This window comes from Cervus canadensis, chromosome 28 (genome assembly GCF_019320065.1).
Source record: "Cervus canadensis isolate Bull #8, Minnesota chromosome 28, ASM1932006v1, whole genome shotgun sequence".
Lineage (NCBI taxonomy): Eukaryota > Metazoa > Chordata > Mammalia > Artiodactyla > Cervidae > Cervus > Cervus canadensis.
Genome location: NC_057413.1, coordinates 10,866,908 through 10,893,238, shown reverse-complemented (window position 1 = coordinate 10,893,238; position 26,331 = coordinate 10,866,908). Strand labels below are relative to the sequence as shown.

The 26,331-nt window shown below is 43.4% G+C and overlaps 1 protein-coding gene and 1 long non-coding RNA gene across 2 annotated transcripts; both read left to right on the top strand.

Moving 5' to 3' along the window:
- The first annotated feature begins 5,708 nt into the window (after positions 1-5,708).
- On the top strand, positions 5,709-7,778 carry LOC122429205. Its single transcript, XR_006265948.1, has 3 exons — positions 5,709-5,765; positions 6,970-7,069; positions 7,720-7,778. It is a non-coding gene; the product is annotated as an uncharacterized LOC122429205 (long non-coding RNA).
- Positions 7,779-20,429: 12,651 nt separating this feature from the next.
- LOC122429573 (mitochondrial import receptor subunit TOM6 homolog) lies at positions 20,430-21,023 on the top strand. The gene has a single exon (XM_043450007.1). The coding sequence runs from the start codon at positions 20,480-20,482 to the stop codon at positions 20,702-20,704; it is 225 nt and encodes a 74-aa protein (XP_043305942.1). The 5' UTR covers positions 20,430-20,479; the 3' UTR covers positions 20,705-21,023.
- Positions 21,024-26,331: the final 5,308 nt, after the last annotated feature.

The window sequence follows — 26,331 nt, the reverse complement described above, 5'->3', positions numbered from 1 at the left end:
AACATTTATGATTATTTGCCTTCCAGCACTTTTTGCTGTTTACTCAGCTAAAGAATAAAAGCAGTTTTAGAAATTGGGGATGTGTTTGGTGATAGCTGTTAAAAAAAAAAAAAAAAAGGTGTGTATAGAACTCAGTTCTAATTATAGTTGCTGTGCAGGGAGAGTTAAAAACTTTAAAGTAGCATTGGATTATTTTAGTCGCAAACATGAATGGTATATAAATTCTCTTTCCTTGTCAAATATCGGATATGGATTTTTTCCTGAAATAATTTGTGTCATTTTCCATTTTTAATTTTAATTGCTACAGGAATCAGGTTTCATCTTTAACACTGTTTCCCAGTACTGTTTTTGTATCTTCCAGATCTGGAAAGACTATACTAATAAGTACACTAGATTGCATCAAAAAGAAAACTCCAGACCAATATCACTTATGAATATCATAGGAAAAAATCTTAAATGAAATATTAAAACACACAATATATCAGCTCATTAAAAATATATAACAAGCAACTGGGATTTATTCTGAGAAAGCAGGGGTGATTCATTATTAGAAAATTCAATAATATAATTCTTTATCTTAAGAGACCTAAAAAGAAAGATTATATATAATCATCTCCACAGAGGTAGATAAGGCATCTGATTATGTGAAATTTCACTCCTGTTAAAAGTATTCAATAGAATAGAAATTGATGACTACTTCCTTTTTATGATAGAAAGCCAAAATTTTAGTAATGTGGTAACACTAAAAACTTTTCAATAACATGATTAACAAGACAAGGAGGCATTATCTTTACTACTATTTTACACTGGGATGGAGGTACTAGCCTATACAATCAGATAAGAAAAAGCAGTCAGAAGGGTAAAAATTGGAAAGGAAGAGGCAAAACTCTGCAGGTGATGATTTTACCTATGTGCAAATTCCAAAGATCCAGTGAAAAACTACCCTAAACAATAAAAATAGAGTTTCAGGTTATAAAATTAACATATAAAACCAATAACCACCTCATATGCTAATTAAAATCCAATATAAGACACAATGGAAGAGAGAATACTATTTTTGACAGTAAAAAGACAAAAAGAACTAGGTATGAACCTACAGTTAGAACTTATGTGAGGTCATCTCTAAACCTCTGCTCAGGATATAAAAGAAGACCTGAAAAAGTAGAAAGGCACACTATGGTCTTGGGTGGGAAGACTCAACAGCATAAACACGCTAATTTTCCCTAAGTTAGTTTATAAATTTAATGTAATCCCAATAAAGTTAACATTAGGGCTTTCCCCTAGAACAAGACAACTTGCTTATAAATTCATCTAGAAGGGGAAAAATAAAAGAACAAGAATAGTAGGCAAACCTCATAATGCAGAGCATGGGGCTAGCCCTTTCATAAATAACTTTTATGAAGCTTCTGTCTTAAAGCAATGTGATATTGCACAAGAATGGACGGATAGACCAGTGGAAGAAAATAGAAAATATAGAAATAGACCTAATTGCATACACAAATGTAGGATGTAATGAGGGTGGCCTCTCAAATCAGAGAAGAAAAGTTGGATTTTTTATTGGTGGTACTGGGATAATTGAATGACTACTTAGAAAGAGTTAATGTCTTTTTCACACCACATATCTGGATATATTCCAACTGAATCAAAGATCTAAATGTAAAAAGTGAAACCATACAGGTACTAGAAGCAAAAACAAATAAATATCTTTATAGCTTGGGGGTGGGAAAATTTTCCTTTGCTATGATTCAGAATCCAGAGCATTTAAAATTATTTTTTGCTTCTTAAAAATACAGGCTTGCATAGTGAAAAAGATGACTTTGGTAAAGTAAAATGGAAAATGACAAACTGGGGAAAATATCATCAACTGAAATCACAAAATGTAATCAATACCTTCCAGCCAGAGACCACCGAACACACACCTGCAGATGAATGAGTTAGGATTTAAGCCCCTTGTAACAATGGAGACTGTATGCCAGGGGCCACCACAGTGGGATTCAGGAAGACTATCTTGAAAGTGACTTTTTGTAGGAGTTGGGCTTTGGTTAGGCACCTTTGGAGAACATTCAAGAAAGTGGAGCTTTGCTCTGCATTGGATCCTGTCAGGAAACAGTAGCAAATCTATTATTGAATATCCTATTAAACCTTATCTCTAGGTCAGGAGAAATGAATCAAGGCTAAAGCCATAATTGTTAGAGAAGCAGCAGTTACTCGTGTTAGCCAGTATAGGAAGATGTCCATGGGTTTTGGTTTTTGTTTTGTTTCTGTGGTTTACACAGGAATTGTGTTTTTGTCTGTGCTTAAACAAGATTCTCAAATGGTGTTTTGTTTTGGTTTGCTTTGTCTGTCGTGGTTGCAAAGTGACCCTATCTGATGCTAATGTTCTTTGTGATTTTTATATCCAATGGGGGGACACCCATCTAGCCATCAGTACCAGGCAAACTCCTGGTAGCTCTGAGGTCCAGCTGTGGCAGGCCACTTCTCAAATGTCAGGGACTGCTTCTCTTTCTTATAGAACTAATACCCCTAAAGTCTTCTCTGTACCGTTACAATTTTAGTATATGTGCTGCCTAGGCGAGCACGCTTGCTCCTTGGAAGAAAAGCTATGACAAATCTAGACAGCATATTAAAAAGCAGAGATATCACTTTGCCGACAAAGGTCTGTATAGTCAAAGCTATGGTTTTTCTAGTAGTCATGTACGGATGTGAGAGTTGGACCATAAAGACGGCTGAGCACTGAAGAATTGATGCTTTCAAATTGTGGTGCTGGAGAAGACTCTTGAGAGTCCCTTGGACAGCAAGGAGATCAAGCCAGTCAATTCTAAAGGAAATCAACCCTGAATATTCATTGGAAGGACTGATGCTGAAGTTGACGCTCCAATGCCTTGGACATCTGATGCTAACAGCTGACTCATTGGAAAAGACCCTGATGCTGGGAAAGATTGAGGGCAAGGGAAGAAGGGGGCGATAGAAGATGAGATGGTTGGATGGCATCACTGACTCAAATGGACATGAGTTTGAGCAAACTCCGGGAGACAGTGAAGGACAGGGAAGCCTGGTTTGGTGCAGTCCAAGGGGTCGCAAACAGTTGGACACAACTGAGCAACTGAACAACAACAATCTCTGGAGAGTCATATCACATGAATTTATGTGCGAGGGTGCAGCAGCATTAAAGAAGGCATATAGTATGTTACTTTCAGTTGTTAATTACTCTTCAATATTCATATGCTTTTGAAATAAACACTTAAAAAAGTGATGACTAAAAGGCCAAATTTCTAAAGGGAAGATAAGTGTGTTTCAGAATCAGACCAAGCACATTTATTAAGCATTCATTCATTTATTCATTAAAAAATATATATATTTAAAGCACCTACTATGTTTCTAATTGTGCTATCAGGTTCTATCCTAAGATTACCCAAAGGACAAGGTAGCCACTTACAAGGAGAGACATTATGTTAGAATATGCTCAGTTTTGCCTTCACTAAATTAAATTAAAAACCCATTGTTATTTAAACATTGATATAATTACAGGCAGTCATTATCCTGGTTGTTTTCCAAAGGCCAAGTCTGACTCAGCGTGCCTTTGATTACTGACAGAAGGCACTGCAGCAATATGAAACGTCTCTGCAGAACAAAGCACGCTGAAGAAGCTATCACACAGGGGGTTTAGCTCGGGAGAAAGGAACAGAGAAACAGCTCCCCATACAAAGCTCTTTATCTCGGTTTCCAAAGTGCAGTGGTTTAACATTTAAAAAGGCTGCTTTGGGGAACATCTTCTCCTGAAGGTTTCTTTCACACATTTACAGTCAGGAAGTACAATAGAACCGTGAACCTCTTCCACTCTCTGGCGAGGATTTTCCTGCTTTTACTTACGTGTTAGATTAAAATAGCGTTTTACTTCCTTTCAAGCCTGAAGACAGGATTACATTTGAGTCTAGGTCGTCTGATTCAAAATTGTGAATTGTTAACCAGGAGATAATGAGACCTGACTTTTAACCAGGCAGTCCTGACTGTTGTTGAGTATTGGCATCTGCTCTCCATAAAGTTCCCCGAGGCAAAATGAGCAGGAGAGGTCTGTAAATAGCAACATTGTTCCCTCCTCCCCTGCCCACACTGACCCCTGCACTGACAAACATTTAATGGTGGTTTTTCCTGATCAGAAACAGCTGCCTTAAGAAATTTGAATGTTTATCTCTTATTTTTCTCCTGAGTTTTCTGAACTTTTTTATCCCTTAAAATAATAGAGCAAGCGGAAGTAGACAAGATCAGAACCCCTTTAGACAGGTCTCTGGTTTAGTTAGTTGACAATCCAAACCCCAAAGGAAGACATATCCCCAGTATTGGGTATCTTGCCAACATGCCTGAATCCTGTTTTCTATGTCATGAAAATGCTAGGGTAGTACCAACTTGTCATTACACAGTTTACAAAACAAAGTGATCACAAAGATAAAGTCATTAAAAGAGTATTGGCCACTTAGATTTCTGATACTGAAAAAGTAATGAGATGGATTTCTTGCGTGTGTTCTGTGAGAACAAAGTGTTATTATTTCAGAGCTGCAAATAGGCTCTGGATGATCCAGGCTTCTTATTTTGCTATCATGGGACCAGAGAATATCACATCACTAGACTTCAGTCTTTCTATTCCTTGCTGCAAGATACTTGTAATAGAAACAAAAGAAGGGATTATCGAAAGAGTGTCCAAAAAACAAGAAATCTCTTAAAATCAGGCCTTAGTTCAAACGGCACCTCTTTAGAGAGGCCATCGCTCCATTCCTTACTCAGCCTCATTTATCCGAAAAGAACAGGGCACTTCATGAGTTTATGGTTGTGTTACATTCTACTGTCTCCAAAACTAGAATGTAAGCTCCAGTGGTGCTGGGGTTCCGTCTATTCTCTTCACTGTTATATACTCAGCACCCAGAACTGTGATTAGTCCCCCAGGTGATGCACAAAAATAATTGTTGAATGAATGGACAAAAATGAATGAATGAAATGAAATCCAGCTGCCATCAGAGGTAAGAAGGAATAAAAACCAAGAGATGAAAAGGCTATATGATATTGTTAGGTAGTTAGAATAGGGAAAAAGAGTCCAAAATGGTGGTGGCTAAAAGACCTGGAAGGGAAAGCCCGCGAAAATAGAACAAAGGAAGGTCCGAGGACCTGAGTGAGAACCTCAGGTAAAACAAACAACGCTCCTGCCTAAGCCCAATTTACATAAGGCAGGCCCAGGGACAGAGAAACATATAAAAAGAGGAGCCAAAGCCCTCTTTTCCCCTTTTTTTGCTCCCTCCCTCTCCCCCGCGCGATGGGCGATTGTCTTTTCTCGTCTTTGGATCAACGTGCCCTCATGCCTCAAAGATGGATTTTCCTACTATTATCTAAATAAATAGAGCCGTAACACTGAGCTGTAACACTGGTTTATTTAAGAGCTATAACACGGTCTGTCCTCCGAGAGCTGTGACCCGCCAAGGGGCTTTAATGTCCATCACTCCAAATTTTTGCTGTGACGAGACAAAGAGCCGAGGAACATACACTCGCGTGACATCTATGGTGCCGTGACTCGGATAAAACGTGGCTGAAACAACCTCCACGGAAGAGGCCAAGCGCAGCAGGAGCCCAACTCAGTGAAGCTCCCGCGGTAGAAGTGGAACGCGAAGAAAACCCAGCACAGGGGAAGGCCCGTCATGCTGGAAACCGGGGCAGCAAAAACGAACTCAGTAGAAAGCCCACGCGGCTCAGTCTCAGATTCCAACAGACCTCCGGTTAAGGTAAGAGGTTCTCGCTCCTATGGCTGGAAGGACATGCCTAACAATTAACAATCTCTCGTTTCTCGTTTCCTTTAACCCCCAGCGAACAGGCAGGCGGCAGTGGGCTCCAGAGGGACTCTGGAGAGGCTATTCTTCAGTATGTCCCAAAGGCACTCTCTGCTGAGCCCCAGTAGCTGTTACCCAAGCCTGTGGGGGTTCTTCTGTCCCTACTCCTCTCTGTTCCAAGAATCAGGCCAATAAAAACTGAGCACCGGTCAGATATCTAGCAAATTTTCCAGTAGGCTATGAAGGGGATTCCTTGGCACGTTTTTCCCACTGCTTTTTCCTCTTTTCCTTCAGCTCTTTCTCCGGGGACTGGAGCCCGACCAAAACCCAGCATGCCCGGTTCAGGCTCTGAGGTCTTATTGCAAAAATTCAGTGAGAGACAAAGCAATAAGTGGGAGGTGGATTTGCTAGGATTCAGAGAGAAGCGCCCATTCTACAGGGTACCGGCCATGGAATGTGGCCTAACTAAGTTTTGCCAGCGGGGCAAATTCATATGCTAATGAGTGGGAGGATCATCCCAGCATTGGGAAACCACCCACTCCTCCCTCTGTTGACAGTGATTTAGGGCTGTTCTGCCACCTCTGGGTGTGTCTTTTGGCTTATGGATTGGAGATTAAAGTTTGTTCGATTGGACCCAATTGACTTTAATTGGTTTACGTTATGCTCTGGTGCTATGTCATTCTTCCAAAGGTTGTGTTCTGCCCCCCTTCCTTCCCGTTTCATGCTCCTTTCCTCAGCCCCATCTGGGCCCACAATGTTGCCTCTACAATCTACTAGAGGGATAACCAGAAAGTAGCTGGCCTTGGGAGGGAAGAACTGTATAATATCCAACCTTAGTCCTGCCTAGCATTGGTCACACTGGAGATCTTGGGGATGCCCAAACTCCATTCCGGGGGTCCCAGGAGGTCATCACGCCTTGACCTGCCTAGGGATCTGGTCCTTGAAAGGTTGTCACGCCTTAGCCTTTCGGGGATCTGCTAGTCCCAAGGGTCCCAGGAGGTCGTCACGCCTCGACCTGCCTGGGGATTCAATCTCTAGGAGGCTGTCATGCCTCAGTCTGCCTGGCTCTCAGGTTGCCACAGTACTGGGTAAGATAAGCTTCAAAAAGCCTGTTAGTTTTTTTCTTTTCCTTTTCCTCCCTAACATGACTGTTTTTCAGATGGGAAATAACCAGTCCACTTCCCGGCAGATGCCCTTGAGATGCATCCTTGATAACTAGATGACCCTGAACATACTAGGGTCTTAAAGGAAGCCCGGAGGTATGCAACAGGGCTTCACATGTCAAGCGATAGATACCCAGTAGGGGAAACTGCAGTCCCCTCCTCCGATCCTAACTGGAATTATAATGACCCTGAGCACATCTGGGAAAGACATCATTTTCTAATCTGTATAAAGGCGGGACTTAAAGCAGCCCAGCAAAAAGTAATCAGCTATGCCTGGGTCTCAGCAATAACTCAGGAGTCCAATGAAAACCCCATTGCCTTTCTAGAAAGGCTAAAAGAGGCCCTCCAAAAGTTTACCAATTTGGACTTAGACTCTTATGAAGGACAGGTGAATTTAAAGGATTTTTAAATGTTAAAGGATTTTAAATTCCTGTCCCAGTGTGCATCAGATATCAGAATTAAGTTACAACAGCTACAGCAGCAGGACCCTGCTGCCTCTCTAGATGAGATGATCCAGACAGCCACCAATACCTTTTATAACAGAGAACAGGAGAAGGAGGCCAAGGCCCAGGAGAGGGAGAGAAGGAAAGAGACAAGGCATGCCCAGATGCTGGCCGCCCTCCAGGGAAGCCCTATGGCACACCCTGAGCCCTTGAATGACAAGGCATGAGGCAAATGCCTAATCTGTAGACAGGTGGGACATTGGGCCAAAGAGTGTCCTAACCGTGACAAGTCTCCTAGAACAGCTTGCCACAAATGCCATCAACTGGGACATTGGGCGGCACTCTGCCCTCTGGACCCAAGAGCCTCAAGGTCAAGAGCCAAGCCTTCCCTCACGATGGTTCAAGAGGACTGAAGCGGCCCGCTCCAGCCAGCCCGCCTGTCACAGATAACCGTCACGGGGCTGGAGCCAAGGGTGCGACTGGATGTGGCAGGTAGGTCCGAGAATTTCTTGGTTGACACACGGGCTGCCTACTCTGTCTTGATCTCCTACTCCGGAGCCTTCTCCTCCCAAACCTGTACCATTTGGGTGCTACAGGAAAAGCAACTACTAGAAGATTCACCCAAGCACTTCTTTGTTGCTGGGATGCACAGATATTCTCCCACCAGTTCCTGGTGGCCCCTGAGTGTCCTCCTCCCTTAATGGGAAGAGACATACTCACTAAACTGGGGACCACCCTTGTGATGGGAAGCTTTTCAGCCCCTAGGGCCCTACAGCTTCTGGTTACTACTGAGGAACCCATCACACCTCCAATAGAGAGCAAAGACTATGGGAGGACAAAATTAACCCCCAGGTGTGGGACCAGGGGATTCCTGGATGAGCCCACCAAGCTGAACCGGTCATCATTGTCCTCCGAGATGTCACTCGGTTTCCTAACCGGAAACAATATCCTCTCAAAAGAGAGGCTTGGGAGGGACTACAGCCTTTAATAAATAAATTCCTTGCTTGTGGGCTATTGGTCCCCACCAGTTCGCCATGTAACACCCCAATCCTCAATAAAGAAAAAGGATGGGACCTGGCAAATGGTTCAAGATCTCCGGATCATAAATGAAGCTGTAGTCCCCCTCCATCCCACAGTACCCAATACCTATGTAATCTTGGGAGAAATCCCACCCGGTGCCAAGTGGTTTACAGTCTTGGATCTCAAAGATGCATTTTTTTGCATACCACTGGCTAAAGAATCCCAATATTTTTTTGCCTTGAGTGGGAGGCCCCCAGAAAAACACCAACAGATGACTTAGACAGTATTACCTCAGGGGTTCAGAGACAGCCCCCACTTGTTTGGACAGGCCCTTAGCCGGGATCTCCTAGATCTAGACCTGGGACCTAATAGGAAAGTATTACAATATGTAGATGACCTACTAATCTGCTCTCCAGATGAAAAAAGTGCCCAACAACATGCAATTCAGGTTCTAAACTTTTTGGCAGAAAGGGGATATAAAGTCTTCCGTGCTAAGGCACAAATGGTCAAGACAAAGGTCACTTACCTGGGAGTTCAGATTACACATGGGTCCAGGAGGCTGTCCTCTGATCGGGTACAAGGAATCCTCCAGTTGCCCTCCCCCATGACTCAAAAACAATTGCAAGCTTTCCTGGGGCTAACTGGGTACTGTAGAATCTGGATACCCAATTATGGTCTAATTGCCCAGCCCTTATATAAAAGCTTAAAGGGACGAGATGATTCAATCCCACTAATGTGGGGAACTCCTCAAAAGAAGGCAGAGGCTACACTAAAACAGGCCTTAACTCAGGCACCTGCCTTGAGGTTGCCAGATCCAAAAAAAGCATTCCAACTTCATGTCCATGAAAGAGAGGGAATAGCCTTGGGAGTGTTAACTCAAAGGTTGGGATCTGAGCCCCAGCCTGTAGCTTACTTATTCAAGAGACTTGATCCAACCGCCCAAGGCTGGCCCCCCTGCCTTCGAAATCTTGCAGCTATTGCAATCATGATAGAAGATGCTCTAAAACTTTCCTTCGGGGGCAAACTAACTATTTTTACCAACCACCAAGTAAAACAACTCCTAAATGGGAGAGGCCATTTATGGATGTCTGATCAAAGAATCCTCAGATATCAAGTAATATTGATGGAAAATCCAGGCCTCACTATATCCCCTTGTGAGGTTCTTAACCCAGCCACCCTCCTGCCTACCCCCGAGGGCTCTGTCCCCTTTCACTCCTGTCTAGAAACCTTGGACCACTATATACAACCCCAAGAGGGATTGTCAGAAGATCCTCTGACCTATCCTGAGGAAATCGGGTACACTGACGGAAGCAGCTTTGTCTTAAATGGAAAAAGAAGAGCCAGATATGCAGTAGTCTCCAATTTTGAGACCATAGAGGCTAAGCCTCTGCCACCAGGTACTTCAGCCCAATTAGCTGAGCTCATAGCCCTGACTCGAGCTTTAGAGCTGGGAAAAGGAACAAAAATAGCCATTTACACTGACTCCAAGTATGCCTTTCTGGTGCTACATGCACATGCAGCTATTTGGAAAGAAAGGGGCCATTTGACCACCCGAGGGTCCCCAATCAAATATGGTGATCAAATCCTCAGACTTAGAGGCAGTCCATCTGCCCACTGAGGTTTCAGTCTCCCACTGTAAAGGACACCAAAAAGGGAGCACTGACGTGGCACGAGGGAACCACGCAGCTGATCAGGCAGCTAAGAGAGCAGCGTTACAGAACCATGACCTAATAAGGATTGCCACCTTAGTTCCACAGACTAACTTGCCAGAAACTCCTTCATATACTGAAGGTAAAACTCTTAGAGCTAAGAGTGAGGGCTTTCAAGAAGATCATATGGGGTGGTTCCAAAAGGAGGGGCTCCTTTTTCTGCCTGGGAACCTCCAATGGAAGTTGGTTAACTCCTTACATGCCACCACTCATTTAGGAGAAAAGGCCCTCCAAAGATTACTAGAAAGGTCTTTCAGAGGAACAGGCTTCCAAACAACTATAAGACAAGTGGTCTCCTCTTGTCCCACTTGCCAATTAAACAACCCCCAAGGAGCTTGAAGACCCCAGCTGGCCCAGCCCGTCCAGTGACGTGGGGCTTATCCCGGAGAGGACTGGCAGATGGACTTCACCCAGATGCCAGTTTCTCAAGGGTATATATACCTATTAGTCATGATAGATACATTCACAGGATGGATTGAAGGCTTTCCCACCTGGACTGAGAAGGCTGAGGAGGTAGTAAAAAAACTGCTCCATGAAATCATTCCAAGGTTTGGTCTGCCCAGGTCATTACAAAGTGACAATGGGACATCATTTACTTCTAAGATCACCCAAGGAATCTCTAAAGCATTGGGCATTACTTATTATCTCCATTGTGCCTGGAGGCCTCAGTCTTCAGGAAAAGTAGAAAGAGCCAACCAATTCTTAAAATCAGTGATAAAAAAGATAACCCAAGAGACCTCCCTGGGATGGAAGGAGGCTTTACTAATAGCTCTCCTCCGTACCCATATTGCCCTTAAGGAACAGGTTGGTTTTAGTCCTTATAAAATGCTATATGGGAGACCTTTTGTTTATGTCAATGACCTCTTCCTAGATCCAGAGGTTCAGACCCTCCAGTCTTATACCATGGCCGTTGGTCAATTCCAACAGGATATACGCTTGTGGGGTATGAACCAGGACCCAAAAGACTCTAAAGACTCGCCACTATATGCTCCAGGGACTCAAGTCCTAATTAAAGTCTGGAAAGATGGGTCCCCAAAGGCTCAACTCCAGCCCACATGGAAGGGCCCCTACCCTGTAATACTTTCTACTCCCACAGCGGTCAAGGTGCCAGGACATGACTCCTGGATTCACTACTCACGAGTCAAGCCGTGGAAGAAAACAGAAGAGGACACTCAATACACCTGTGAGCCCCTGGGAAATCTCAGATACCTATTCAGAACTACAAATGAGTGCCATTCTAATAAACAACCCCAAAATCTGGTCTCTGGGGGTAAGATTTCTCAAGACAGCTCTAAAGAGCCAACACAGCTTGGCAGGGATAATACTCCAAAACAGACAGGAGATAGTTCTTCTGATCTCTGAACAAGGAGGGACTTGAGCCATCCTGGCGATGTGAATTTAAAATTGGCTAATGCCCCTACTAGTCCTTGTTACACCACACTGATGCTGCTTATGATTGTCCATGTACTGTCAATTGTCTAACCTGTCTTGTCTCTGCCCAGGTCAAGCTACGACATGCAGCACCAGTTCAGCAAAGATAAAACTACAGCCAACCATGGAAAACATCAGTCACCCTTAGATGGACACCGCTATAAGGACTCTGAGGCCTGAGACTAGCAAGACGGGGAGGCCCAATGCCCCTCGCTGTCCCAGTTCAGCAGGAAGTAGCCAGAGAGACCTCGATGCCCCTATTCCCAAAGAATTGGGCCTCCCATCTCTTGAGGGGGGAATGTTAGGTAGTTAGAATAGGGAAAAAGAGCCACAAAATGGCGGTGGCTAAAAGACCTGGAAGGGAAAGCCCGTGAAAATAGAACAAAGGAAGGTCCGAGGACCAGAGTGAGAACCTCAGGTAAAACAACGCTCCTGCCTAAGCCCAATTTACATAAGGCAGGCCCAGGGACAGAGAAACATAAAAAGAGGAGCCAAAGCCCTCTTCTCCCCTTTTTTTGCTCCCTCCCTCTCCCCCGCGTGATGGGGCGATCTTCTTTTTGCGTCTTTGGATCAACGTGCCCTCATGCCTCAAAGATGGATTTTCCTGCTATTATCTAAATAAATAGAGCCATAACACTGAGCTGTAACACTGGTTTATTTAAGAGCTATAACACGGTCTGTCCTCCGAGAGCTGTGACCCGCCAAGGGGCTTTAATGTCCATCACTCCAAATTTTTGCTGTGACGAGACAAAGAGCCGAGGAACATACACTCGCATGACAATATCATATTGCAATAACAAAATATAATAAACTGAGTCGACATTTTGAGAATCTTCATACAAATTTCATCCTGCCTCCTTCCACATGAAGACTAAGATCCTAGGTATTGCAATTCCAACATTTGCAAATCTTTACTATTAGAGTCAAACTCCTGGCATCTAACTAATTAATTTATACATTCTAGATATTTTATAATAATTAAAAAAATAATTTTTACTACTTTTTGGCTGTACCACATGGCATGTGGGATCTTTGTTTTCCAACCAGGGATCAAACCTGTGACCCCTGTAGTGGAAGCACGAAGTCTTAACCGGTGGGCCACCAGGGAAGTCCAGACGATATTTTAAATATTAGAATAAAATGTGCTAGAGGTGTCAGCAACAGAAGGTGAAGTAACTAGAACTAGATAATTCACATCATAAATATTCAGACCTTGATGGTCCTGAATTGCTTGAATTATATTGGGGTCTCAAGATGCTGCCAGTGTTGAGGTCCTCTTACTATGCGTTCCAAAACAGCCAAAATTCACGCGTGTCGTTTGTCATCTAGTAGTGACTATAAACATTCAACTTTGTTTTATCTACTCAACAAATTATTACACTAGGCATTTTATGGAGAGATACATGAAATAGCTCTGATGAAATAGTTCTGAGTTCTGGTGAAAAATGCTGGCTGCCTGATGAATCGCTTGCTTGGCACACTGCTTGAAAGATGCCAGCAGCAGATAATTTTTTATCTTGCAATTGTGGAGCTGGAAGGATATGGGAGGAACCCTTTCTGTTGGATTAATAAGGCAATCATCAAATCTGAGTTAATTAAGGACAAAGGTGTCAAATCTGAAAGAGTTCAAGAGGAATAAAAAGGCTTCCTGGATGATAAACATTTTCAACCAAGAGAAGAAAATGAAAAACAAAAATAATAAGGTGATGAATAAAGTAGTTTTAAAAAAGACATCAAGGATTTAAAGATTGCTTTCTTCACATTATTCTTAAACATTTCTTTCAGTGGACAACCTTGATTTTATGTAAAGTTGAGAAAAGAGGGAAAGGAAGAATATAGAATTTTTAGATGAAAATGAATGCTAAAGAAAGATGAAGCTTTAGACAGAAGACAACAAAAAGTCCTCAGAAAGTCTCATTAGGAGCAGACTCAGTCAGACACTGTGCATGTGAAGGGCTGAAAATACTCTATCCAGCAGGAAAGAGCCTAAAAAAAAGAAGAAAAAGATCATAGATAGAAATGAAGACAAATTTCGACAGCTTTAAAGGTGCTTTTGGCTTTAGTTTCTAGCATTTGTCATTGGTTGAATTAGGTTACAAGTGGCTCCTTAGGTAGCAAAAGTCAACTTGTAATCAAGAGACAATTCTGCAACAAAACAAACAAGGCATCTTGGCGATGGTGTAATAGACACCTGACGTGGGTATATTGTTGGATACAACCCACAGGAGAACTCCTGACCCATTTCTAGCAGCATGGCACCAGTGTATTACTCATGATGTTTTTGGCTGTAGGTAACAGAAAAACCAAATAAAGCAGCTTTAACAATAAGAAAAAAAAAATGTATTACTTTCCATAGTGGTTAAGTCAGGGGGTGGTAGGGGTGGGCTGGGTCTCAGGAGCAGTGAACTCAGCTGCTCAATGCTGTCAGGTGGACCTAGATTCTTTCCATCTGTCCGATTTGCCATCCTTTGCCTGTGTGCTAGTTCTCCTCATCTTCACAGGATTGCAGTAGCAGCTCCAGGCATCACATCCTCACACAACTGGAAGTCACAAAAGAAGAGGGTACAGAAGCACCCTAAACCCCTTTTTAAAGAAAAGGCAGAACTCAAGCAGAAGCTTACAGAGCTTCACGTATTAGATTGGTAAGAATTATGTCAAATGCCACAGTATTTTCCTTTCTCTGTCTGGTTTATTTCACTTAGCATATTGCTCTCAAGGTCCATCCATGTTGTCACAAATAGCAAGATATTCTTCTTTTTTATGCCGGAACTCATCTTCTTCGTCCATTCATCTGTTGCTGGACACTTAGGCTGCTCCCATGTCTAGGCCATTGTAAATAATGCTGCAGTAAGTGTGGAGGTGCAAATATCTCTTTGACATAGTGTTTTCATTCTCAAAGGTCATTCTTAAACCAACCAATGACAAGAGGAATTAGATTCCCAGTTGTTTTAGGTTAATCACAATTTATCTCCAAGGGAGGTTGGGAGGGTCCAGCCTCCCCTAAATCCAATAGATACCTGAATACAATCAGGGTATATTAGTAAGGGAAGCCTGGAGTACTGCAGTCCATGGGGCCTCAAAGAGTCAGACACGACTGAGCGACTGAACAACAAAATTAGTAAGGGAGCAGGGTGTGGGAGAAAGGTTACTGGGTAGGCAACAATGGTGTCTGTCATCACCTCTCCTCATTTACACACAGTAACAGTCATTCTCTGTGATGTACAGTTCAATGGGTTTTCACAAGTGCATCGAGTTGTGTAACCAGCACCATGACAATCAAGGTATAGAAAAGTGCATTACAACAGTGGGTTGACCAACCAGCATGGACTTGCTCTCATGGTAGCAGCAAGGAGAAGGAGGAGTCATGGTTCTTCCCACCTTTGTCCTTCGTGAACACACTTCCAAGAAGATGACCAGTCCATGTACAAGTCTGATATAAGGAGGTACAAATAGCATGTCATGGGGGCTTAAAGAAGGGAGAGACTCCTGGTTCTGGAGCTATAGCCTGTCCTGTCCTTGTGACTGATCCCCAGGACACCTTGCTCAGGTAGCCACTCAGAAGGCCATCTCTGGTTGCTGCCCTGTGGTTGTCCTGAGGGTTAACTTTGCTTCCCAGAACTCACAACCCTCGTTTAATTTTGCCCATCCTTCTTGTCATTTATGGTTGTGAGAGTTGGACTATAAAGAAAGCTGAGTGCAGAAGAATTGATGCTTTTGAACTGTGGTGTTGGAGAAGACTCTTGAGAGTCCCTTGGGCTGCAAGGAGATCCAACCAGTCCATCCTAAAGGAGATCAGTCCTGGGTGTTCATTGGAAGGCCTGATGTTGAAGCTGAAACTCCAATACTTTGACTACCTGATGTGAAGAGCTGACTCTTGAAAAGACCCTAATGCTGGGAAAGATTGAGGGCAGGAGGAGAAGGGGACGACAGAGGATGAGATGGTTGGATGGCATCACCGACTCAATGGACAACTCCAGGGGTTGGTGATGGACAGGGAGGCCTGGCGTGCTGTGGTTCATGGGGTTGCAAAGAGTCGGACATGACTGAGTGACTGAACTGAACTGAACTTGTCATCAACCAGTTAGGCAGCTGGGGGTAGTTCAAGTACTCTGTCCAGACTCAGGACCTGTTTTCAGTTCAAAGAGGGAAGTGGATCTGCAGAGGGTGTGATTCCAGGGAGGAATGGCTGGTTTCAGGACAACATGATGTTGACTTGGGTTTGCCTTTTGATCTTCAATATGGCAGGTAGATGATGCTGGCAGACTATTTTAGAAGAGAAGCATGGCCTCTGTGATGAATTTGAACATAATAAATCACACAGTAAGATGCTATGATGATTATAATAAGGACAGCAAACACAGTAGCTAACATTTACAAACCAAATGACTAACCAGCAAGAGCAGCTTTTCAGCTCTTCTCAACAATACTTACAGTGTTTAGAGTCCTGTGAATGAGCCCAACTGTGGCTAAAACCAGTCATCTAACCCGGCTTGCTTTCATCCAGGGAGCTGGCGCCACTGCTTGTCTCTACTATCCAGGGCCAGCCCTTGTCCCTACAGTGCCTTTGTGCAAAGTAGAAAAAGTCTCCTCTTCCTCACAATACTTCCCCATCTATTAGAAAAGCACTGTAATATGCAGTAAACTTGTAACAGTCAATATACAAATCCTTGGGGTGTGAACCTTGAATGCTGTCCCTTAAGTTACCAGTAGCACAGCTGTAAAGAGAAGCCTTGGGATCTACTTGGTTTGGGGTATGAGAATAAGTCTTGTTTCAGAAACAAAGCAGGTCTGGATCAGTGGTTTGAAGGATGCCTGGAAGTTTATTAATTTATTCATTCAGCTCTAATGGACCGGTTACTATATTCCAGGTGCAGTGCTAAGTGCTATATGAGTGTCATCTCATTTAATCTTTGCAGAACAGCTGTGAACAGGTATTATTTTTATCCCTGCTTTACATATGACAAAATCAGAGTTATTGCTTGCCCTAATTCACACCATTAGTGATAAAGCTTAGCTAGAGTCTTGATGGAACTGATATTAAGGTTACCATTCTGCTTCTGAATACATATATTTACATAAAATAATTCTGTTGGAATTGATGTTGGTAATTCTTACATTCATCTAATCTTCTCTCTTTATTTTAATGTACTTCCATTGGATTTCTCAGGAAAAAAGGAATAGAGTCTGTGATTCTTAAGGTGCTACAGAAGATGAGGATATAAACACTATACTTGCAAATATTAAGGGGGAAAAAGTCTGTCTTTTCAGACCAGTGACTGAAGAAGACAAATAACTGTTTCAGCAATAGAGGTGAATTGCATGGGGCTTCTGTGTTGCCTGCTTCAGTGGAGATGGGTGTCATTGTGACCAATTAGGAGGATTAGTTCTTCAAATGGGAAGCATGCTGGCAGAGACTCAAGCATGAGAGCCTTGGCTTTCACAGTGATAATCCTTTCGATCTTAGGAGAGGCGACATGGCAGCTTCCTCCTGAGCACATGCCAAAGAGGAATCTGGTGACCAAAGGCCAGGTTTTCTTTTCTCCTTAGTTTCTGTAGTCATGAGAGTATAGTTTTTGGGCCAACAAAATCCTCTTGCAGAAGTCCTACTGTCTTGCCATCTTCTCTGAGGAAGCTCATTGACGTGAACGAGGAATGAAAAATTTTGCCCAACAGCTTATTTGGTTCTCTTACATGAAGGATTCTTAATTTAACTGATTTCCTCTTCCTAATTAGATTTTGCAATTAGGGTTGCCCATTAACCTAGAATTTTCCTATAAAAGACTCGTCCTCCATCATGTTTGCCTGCCTCACGGCACCACAGCTGTATAATTGCAGTTAAATCCACATCCTCTTTTCAAAGCAGGGGAGATATACATAGCCAGATCCAGGTGGCTGGCTCGTGAATGCAGTTGGATTTGAGAAGCATGTGCAAAGCACTTTGCCAGCCACTCTGAGGTGACGGAAAGATGAGGGCACTCTGGGACCTCTAGGCTCCCATGAGTCATTCCCTTATTAACTTAATAAATGTTTATTGAGCACCTACTACCTGTTAGGCCCTGTTCAGGCAATGGGGACACAGCAGTTTAAAAAGCCAATAAAGTCCCAGTACTTTCTGGTGATGCAGACAAAATATATAGCATGCTAGGTAATGATAAGTACAAAGGAGGAACTATTGTAATCCAGGCATTTATCCTGGAAAGCAACCAAAACCCCCTGATGCTATGTGTTGGTGCACAGTGCTCTCAATTACAATGGAAGAAGAAATTCACTTTGACAGAGGAGGGGAGAATTGTGGAAGATTTTGTGCAAGTAAGGAGATCTAAGCTGGACTCAGAAGAAAGTTTGGATCAGGTGAATATAGCCACAATGCAAACAGGCAAGAAGAAAAAGCTTTCAGACATTATGAAACATTTCAGCAAAGGTCCAGGAGTGAGAAGACAGGGGATGCAAACCACATTCAGAAGAGCTGAATAGTTTAGTCCAGTCTCCGCACTGGTGGGATAACAGGTGGGACAGGAACGCAGTCTGGAAAGGTATGTAGAGGCCAAGTGATGAAGCATTTTGACTTTCAGGGAGTATAGGTGGAGCTCTGCTGGCAGTGGAGAGTACCCCGAGCTAATATGTTTATAGATAGCAATGTGTCAGGCAGTGATATATCAGCTAGATGCACTGGCCAGGTGCAGGAGACCTGGGCTGGTGCCTGCCGGGTGGCTGATACCCAGTAACATTGAGATAAGCAGTCTTTGTTGTTTAGTTGCTAAGTCGTGTCTGATTCTTTGCAACTCCATGGACTGTAGACCACCAGGATCTTCTCATGGGATTTCCCAGGCAAGCATACTGGAGTGGGTTGCCATTTTCTTCTCCAGGGAATCTTCCCCACCCAGGAATCGAACCCATATCTCCTGCATTGGCAAGCAGATTCTTTACCACTGAGCCACCAGGGAAGCACAAGCAGTCTTTGGTTTTCCTTAAAAAACAGATGACATTATCTTATGACTCAGATGGTTCAGGATAACAAGTTAGACATTTACATTCAAACATGATCTTTCCTTCATTCCTAAGCCACGGATATTCAAGTTTAAGGGAAGTACACACTGAGGCCCTGACAGATTCACAGCTTCTTCTTTTAAAGGGCAGTTGAGCAACTAGGGAGCTGAAAAGCTGAGATCTACTGATAGCCTACTGATTTCTTACACCAAGCCTCTGAGGTGGCCTGCAATAAAAGGTGTGGCTTCTCTTGACAAACTGCATATACAGTCAGTTCTCCATATCTGTGGGTTCCATATTCGTAAGATTCAACCAACTGTGAATCAAAAATATTTGCTATGTGGCAGCCTGGATGGGAAGGGAGTTTGGGGGGAAATGTATATACGTATATGTATGGCTGAGTCCCTTTGCCGTTCACCTGAAACTATCACATTGTTAATTGGCTATACTCCCAATATAAAATAAAACAGTTAAAAATTTTGAAAAAAAAATTCCAGGAAACTCCAAAGAGTAAAATTGAAATTTGTTGTATGCTGACAACTATTTACATGACATTTACATCATATTAGGTATTATAAGTATCTAGAGAGGATTTAAAGCACACAGGAAGGTGTGCTTAAAAGTGAAGGTGGCTCAGTTGCACCCGACTCTTTGCAACCCCATGGACTATAGCCTGCCAGGCTCCTCTGTCCATGGAATTCTCCAGGCAAGAATACTGGAGTGGGTAGCCATTCCCTTCTCCAGGGGATCTTCCCAAACCCAGGGATCAAACCCGGGTCTCCTGCATTGCAGGCAGATTCTTTACCATCTGAGCCACCATAACAAACATGAGTATGTGCAGACTTTGGAATCTGTGGAGGGTCCTGGAACCAATTCCTGTGGATACTGAGGGATGGCTGTCGATGGTCAGAGACATATAATAAGGAGTGAATTCTACCATCTTTCCTCTCCTGACATTGCACTTGACCCTCATGGTTCATAAGTAATAAGGAGCCCTAAAGCGAAGAGAGGGCTTCCCAGGTGGTGCTAGAGGTAAAGGACCTGCCTGCCAATGCAGGAGCCATAAGAGACTCAGAGTCAGACATGACTGAAGTGACTTCGCACGCGCGCGAACAGAAGGAACCAGTACTTCCATTTCATAAGCTTATGTCACTATCACCCGCCCCGCAGCTGACTCTCCTTTGCTAACTCAGACCAACAAATATATTTGGTTCACCTGAGTTTAAAGAAAAATATTTTTCATTTCTTTGTTCTTTCTTCTTCCACAGTTTCCTTCCCTAAATTTATGAGGCTCATTTTCTTGCTTCCTCTCTTTGTTGCTGTTTATGGTATAACGATTGCATGAGGGTTTGTAGACGTTTTTGCCACACTGTATATGTGATGAGAGTCTTTTTCCATTTTTCCTCAGTCTTGAGGGATGTATCCATTTCTCAGGAATGCTTTGTGGAGTTGGCTCTAGTATGCTGGCTTTTTTCCTGGTGGGTGTGGATTTGGAGTAGGGGCGACCCTCCGGAGGTCCACTGTGCTAGTTCCAGAAAGAGGATGCAATGTACACATTCTCCCCTCCAACTGGAAGGCCTAACACGCCCAGGCTCTTATTCTTTCCTCGGGATTAGTGGTGGTAACATGAAGCCAGTAGAGGAGGGCTAGCAAAGACATGGGTATTAACACTGATATTTTGAAAGGGAAAAAGCCAGCCAAGATTTAAGTCCTTCAGTTGTTTTCAACAGTCCTTTTGGTTGGTCAAAAAACACAGTGCTAGAAATCCTAGACTCCTAATCCCATTTGATTCTATCTGTATACTTTCTAAAATTTTTTTATTTCCTAGAAAACACAGGATTGTTAAAAAAAAAAAAAAATTGTGGGCGCCCGCCCGGTGCGTGGTGAGCGTTCCTACAGAGCTCAGAGCTGCTGCCATGGCTTCCAGTGGGGCAGGCGTGACCGCTGCGGGCTCAGCAAATGAAGCTCCCGAAATTCCAGACAATGTGGGGGACTGGCTTCGGGGCATCTACGGCTTCGCCACCAACAGGAATGACTTCCGGAGGAACTTGATTCTCAATTTGGGACTCTTTGCTGCTGGAGTTTGGTTGGCCAGAAATTTGAGTGACATTGACCTAATGGCACTTCAGCCTGGGGTCTAGCCTGTGAAGACACATGGAACCCCTGTGCTGTACTTGACCCCTTCAAAAACAGCCTGCAATCTGTGACCATCACAAGATTTGCCCTGCTGGTGGCTGAAGTTTGATCCAGAGGGCACCTTCCCTTCCCTGCCTGCCTTCCTTCTCTTTGCTGAGTCCACTCAGAACACCCTTCTCTGGTCAGCAGGCAGCCTTCAGCTAAAGTGTTGTCTTCTGTTCTGTAAAATGCTGTACATAGTTCCTAAGTTTCTGCAGGGGATTATCTTTGCTCTTGTCCTGAGGAATAATCTAATGGTATTTTAACAAATAAAGCGTGTACACACACACACACACACACACACACAAATTGTTTCTGTTACATGGCAGCCTAGATGGGAGTGGGGTTTGGGGGAGAATGGATACATGTATATGTATGGCTGAGTCCCTTCACTATTCATCTCAAAGCATTACAACATTGCTAATTGGCTATACCCCAATACAAAGTAAGTTCAAAAGAAAAAAAAATTGCTTCATGGGGTGGAACTAGGCTGCTTCAAAGCATAATAATCATTAACAGTGAGGATTTTTGTAATCAACAGCTGTACCCTCAAACTTAAGGGGGCGGAGAGAATTTGGACTGTTAGTCACGCTCATTAAAAAACAAAAACAGAGACACAAAACCATTTATTTGCCCATTAAGTCCCTTCAGATGTTCTGGGAGAGAGCATCTAAGGCCCTGTGTGCCTTTGCAGCAGTGTTGGGTGGGGCTTCAGAACTCCCCTGGCCTGCATCTGTGCACCGATTCCAAGGTGGGTGTTGGGGATGGAGGAAAGCTTCCCACACCACATCAAGAAATTCTCAGATACCAGCAGAGTGTCCAAGAATCCAACTCAGTTCTCACACTATCTACCCCGAGACAGCGTCAGATCCCCCAAGGTAAGACTTCAGTCCCACAAGACTGCTCTCCCCAACTTGAGATGCAAGTTGAAAGCCCAGGTTGTTTCCTGTGCTTCTAACTAGCTACAAACCAGAGGCTCCCATCACCCCCTCCTCAGGTTTGGTTAATTTGCTAGAGAAGCTCATACAACTCTGAGAAACATTTCACTTACCAGATCACTGGTTTATTATAAAAAAAGAATACATAGCTCAGGAACAAGACGATGGAAGAGGTGCATAGGGCCAGGTGTGTGGGAAGGGGTGCCAAGCTTCCATGCCCTCTCTAGGCACTGTGAATCTCCCTTATCTCCACGTTCACCACCAGAAGTCTCCTTTTGGCATTATATCAGCAAGATTGACCAATTCATTGGCTGTTGGTAATTGATACCAGCTCCAGTCTCTCTCCCCTCCCCAGAGGCTGGCAGATGGGACTGAAAGTTCTGACCCTCTAATCTCAGGCTTGGGGCCCCTGGCAAGGTGTGGTTCCAACGTTACCTCATTAACAAAACTGAAGACATCTTTATTGCTCTCATCACTGAAGAAATCCCAAGGGCTTTGGGGGCTCTGTGCCAGAAATGGTGACAAAGACCAAATATATACTTTTATTATGAATCACAACATCACACTTTGACTCCTGGCTCTCTTGTCTTTCTAGCTCTGTGAACTTGAGAAGTCACTTCCTTTTTCTGGGCCTCAGGTTCTCATCTATAAATTAGGCCAAAAAGAGTACCTACTCACAGGCACGTTGTGAGGAAGAAACGAGTTAATTCCCCTAAAAGCCGTTAGGACAGTCTAGCATCGGACACTGGACCGCTGCTGACACCCGTGCTAAGACCCTCCGAAGAGTCTTAGGTGATACTGTATATAAACTGAGGTTAAATACCAGCGGGGAGATGGGAAGCTTGGTGGTTGCTCCAAAGGATAAACACCTTTCAAATATCGGGGTGATATGAAGATGGAAAAGCTTTCCAGAATCAATGACTGAAATGGGGGTGGGGCTCACAGCTCCCACAGACTGGAGCGTAGGGCGTACCTGGCACTTTCCCCTGCAAAGATGCAGAGGGCAGAAGAGGGGGGCACTGAGAAACATCTGTAATGCGGCTGTAAGTTTCCTTTTCCAGCATAATGGGTTATTTGTATACACCTACTCTTGGCAGAACTTACATATCTAAACCCAGGAAGGGCTTCCCTGGTGGCGCAGACGGTAAAGCGTCTGCCTACAATGCAGGAGACCTGGGTTCAATCCCTGGGTTGGGAAGATCCTCTGGAGAAGGAAATGGCAACCCACTCCAGTATTCTTGCCTGGAAAATCCCATGGATGGAGGAGCGTGGTAGGCTACAGTCCATGGGGTCGCAGAGAGTCAGACACGACTGAGCAACTTCAGTTTCAGTTTCAAACCCAGGAAAGTCATGGTTATACACTAGTAGAGATTTGGGCTTGAACAGATAACCTGAGGGTCATTCAGAAGACAATGCCTGACCCTAGAGGTGTCATACACGCCCCCCTATAAGCATCAGGCAGTATGGGCAGGAATGGCCTTTGGAGAATCTTAGAAATGGTGGCTCCCCTAACCAGAACTAGATAGTACCCCTAACTCTCTCCCACATACTCCCTCCTGGCCCGTATCAGCGGCAGCCTCCGGTTTTGAACACAAAGGACATTTGTTCCATGCAATCACTGTATAAAGGTGGTCTCTTTCTATTATGAATAATCATGAAATTGAGGGTGAAGGAGAAAGGTAACTCCACATTTGAAGCTACAAAAAGGCTGTGATTCGTTTTTAGTCTCTTTATTAAGCAGCCTAGTCTCAGATAATTTGCAGCAAGGTTCTACCCTGGAGCAAGTTTCCTCAGTCATGTTAAATTCATGGGGAAAATCCTCCCAGGATTTAGAACTGAAATATAGACAGCTTTAATAACAGGAACATTGATGTAAAGAGCAGGGAAAGGCAGTATGTTCTAACCATTTAGGGAAAAAATGGGTAAGATGTTACTAATAAGCTCTGCTATATTTTTATCCTACCATTTTCTTCATCTGAAGGAATATTGAGACGAGCTTTTAAATTCTGAATGATTATCTGACAGATTCCATCTTTAGGGCAAATTACTGGCAAGGGTTTTATTTCTCTATTACTTTTACTCAAAACTCAGAGGACACACGCTTACTGGAGCCCAGATGAGGAAATAAAATCTACAGACAAGAGTGCCGTGAAGAGAACTGTGGAACCCAGCACCTTCTAGGTTACCTTACGTGACCTTGGTGGACACTGGAGAAGAGAGGCATAGGGCCTGCAGCACCCTCCTGGATGTAGCCCCAACCTAACTGCCCAACCCCATCACTCACCATCACCTCCAACTACACACCTTGTATTCCAGTTACGCCACACCAGCCACTGGTCACAAATGTGCCACATGTTTGAATACTCTCCTTCCACCCACGCTTCCTATCTTCCAAACTTCCTGGTAAGTTTCAACTTATCTTTTAAGACTGATCTCCAATGTGGCTTTCTTCCAAAAATAATTTCAACCCCGAGCACAGTCAGTGACATCTTCTTCTGCTCTGCCATAGCACCCAGCACCCACTTCATTGTGGCGCTTAGGACAGCGGGATCATCATGAATATTTCACAGTGTCAGCTCTCCCTGTGATCCTGAAAGGGCAAGGACCTTCCCTGGGATATCTGAACTCTCCAGCCCAGTGTTTCCCAACAGCAGCGATATTGACATTTTGGGCCAGAAAACGCCTTGGTGTGGGGGCTGTCCTGTGCACTGTAGGATGTTTAGCATCATCCCTGGTCTCCACCCATTAAATACCAGTAGCACGTGATCCTCAATGTGATGACAAAAAACCATCTCCAGAGACTGCTCAACGCCTCCTGAGGGAGAAAGTCAGTCCAGATGAGAAGCACAGCTCCGGCCCTAACAGAGAGCCTGATGTATACCAAGTGCTTAATACATATTTGTTGAGTTAATAAATCAACGTCCAATTAATGAATAGAAACCGAGTGAACCATAGATAAGGAAGGCTTTCTCAGTATCTTTGACACACTCACCAAATCAAACTTAAGATCTTTGTTCCGGAAGTCTCTGCATGAACTGGTTCTACTTTCTTCCTATTTCATCTCTCACATCCTCTGTCCCTCACCTGCAGGCACTTCCAGATCCTCACGTTTTGCTTTCCTTCCTGCCAATCCAAATTCTGTACTGACTGCAAGACAGAGAACAACTTATCTACTTCAAAAAGCCTCCCCAAGTGCACCCAATCCACAGTGACTCTATTTCACTGATGAAAAATTATATGCATATGCATATATATGCTTACATATATATACAAACATATATATACATACTTCTATGTGCAGTATTTTTGGTTTTAGAGCTATTATCATCTTTTTGTTTCACACACATGTACAGGAAATTTCCTCTCAACTAGAAGAATGTCTTGCTTGCTTCTGCCTTTGAGATTTTCCTTTCCCTTAGCATTAGCCCAAGTTTATGAGCAACAAATGTTTAGCTTATGTTTGAAGTGAATTTTTTTCCATAAACCTCTAGCAGGTGTGTTAACTCTGTATAATTGGTGTGGTCTTGACATAGTTTTGCTTTTTTTTTTGTTTTTTTCATAGTTTTGCTTTTAAAAGGCATAGGGCTCCATCTTTAACATCTTGTAGTTTTAAGTTTTTTTTTTTTATCTTGTAGTTTTAAAACTCATTTCAAGGAGATTCTGCAAATATGAATAAAAGTAATTTGCAATGCTGTAGGATTTCTGTCAGAAGGCACTAAATACGATAAAGCAATGAGAAAGGCAACAATGGCTGCATTTGTCTTAAATTCTGACTGTGCTCAGACTCCATCTAGGCTTCGTTTCCCATTGCTTGATAAAACTACCTTAAAAATGTTGACTTCCTGGTTTATTCTGGGCTCTCTCAACCCGAGTATCCTCTGCACCTTCCTGCTTTAGGCATACTTGCAGCAACTTACATACGCACTTTCCCCATGCTTGAGTTTAGAAATTGCTCAAACTTCCAGTCTACGGGGCATTTCTTTCTCACGTTTTTCTTGAAATATAGTTCATGCCTTGCCCAGCAGTTGGAACCTGTGGGGCTTCTGATAGTGTTCAATGACAGGGTTAAGGGGACAACCCCAGAATGTACCCACCTTGCATCTGGGCTCCACACCTGCAACAGGATCTGTGCAGACCTACCGGAATGGGGTCAGGTGGGGTCTAGCTTCTCCGCTAATTTTTGTGGCCCTTAATAAAAAGATGAAAGAATGCTATTTTTTCAACACCTCATAAACTGTGACTTTTGGCAGAACAGCCACAGCTTCTCCAGAGTTCCAAAGTTGATTCCTGTTGTACCTTCTGACTCACCCTCTCCAGGGCTCCCTTCTCTATACCTTCCACACCCTCCCATTTAAAATGCAAAACCCAAATGCTTCTCTGGAGCCTGCCTCCTCCTATGGTATCATTTTTTTTTTTTTTTTTTTTAATGTCCAGAACTGCACAGTTCCTTATTTTGGGAAAACTGTTTCAGACATACATATTTAAAATTTTCTAAGCAAGGTGCTTTAACAATAAAAAAAACTTAAAAGTTGGAAAGAGGCAGTAACTTGGCTCTTAGCTCACATAGAATTCCAAATTAAAGTGGACCCTTCCTAGATTTTGTAAAAAGTGCTTTCTATAATGCTTTATAACACTAAAGGAAATATCATGGTGAA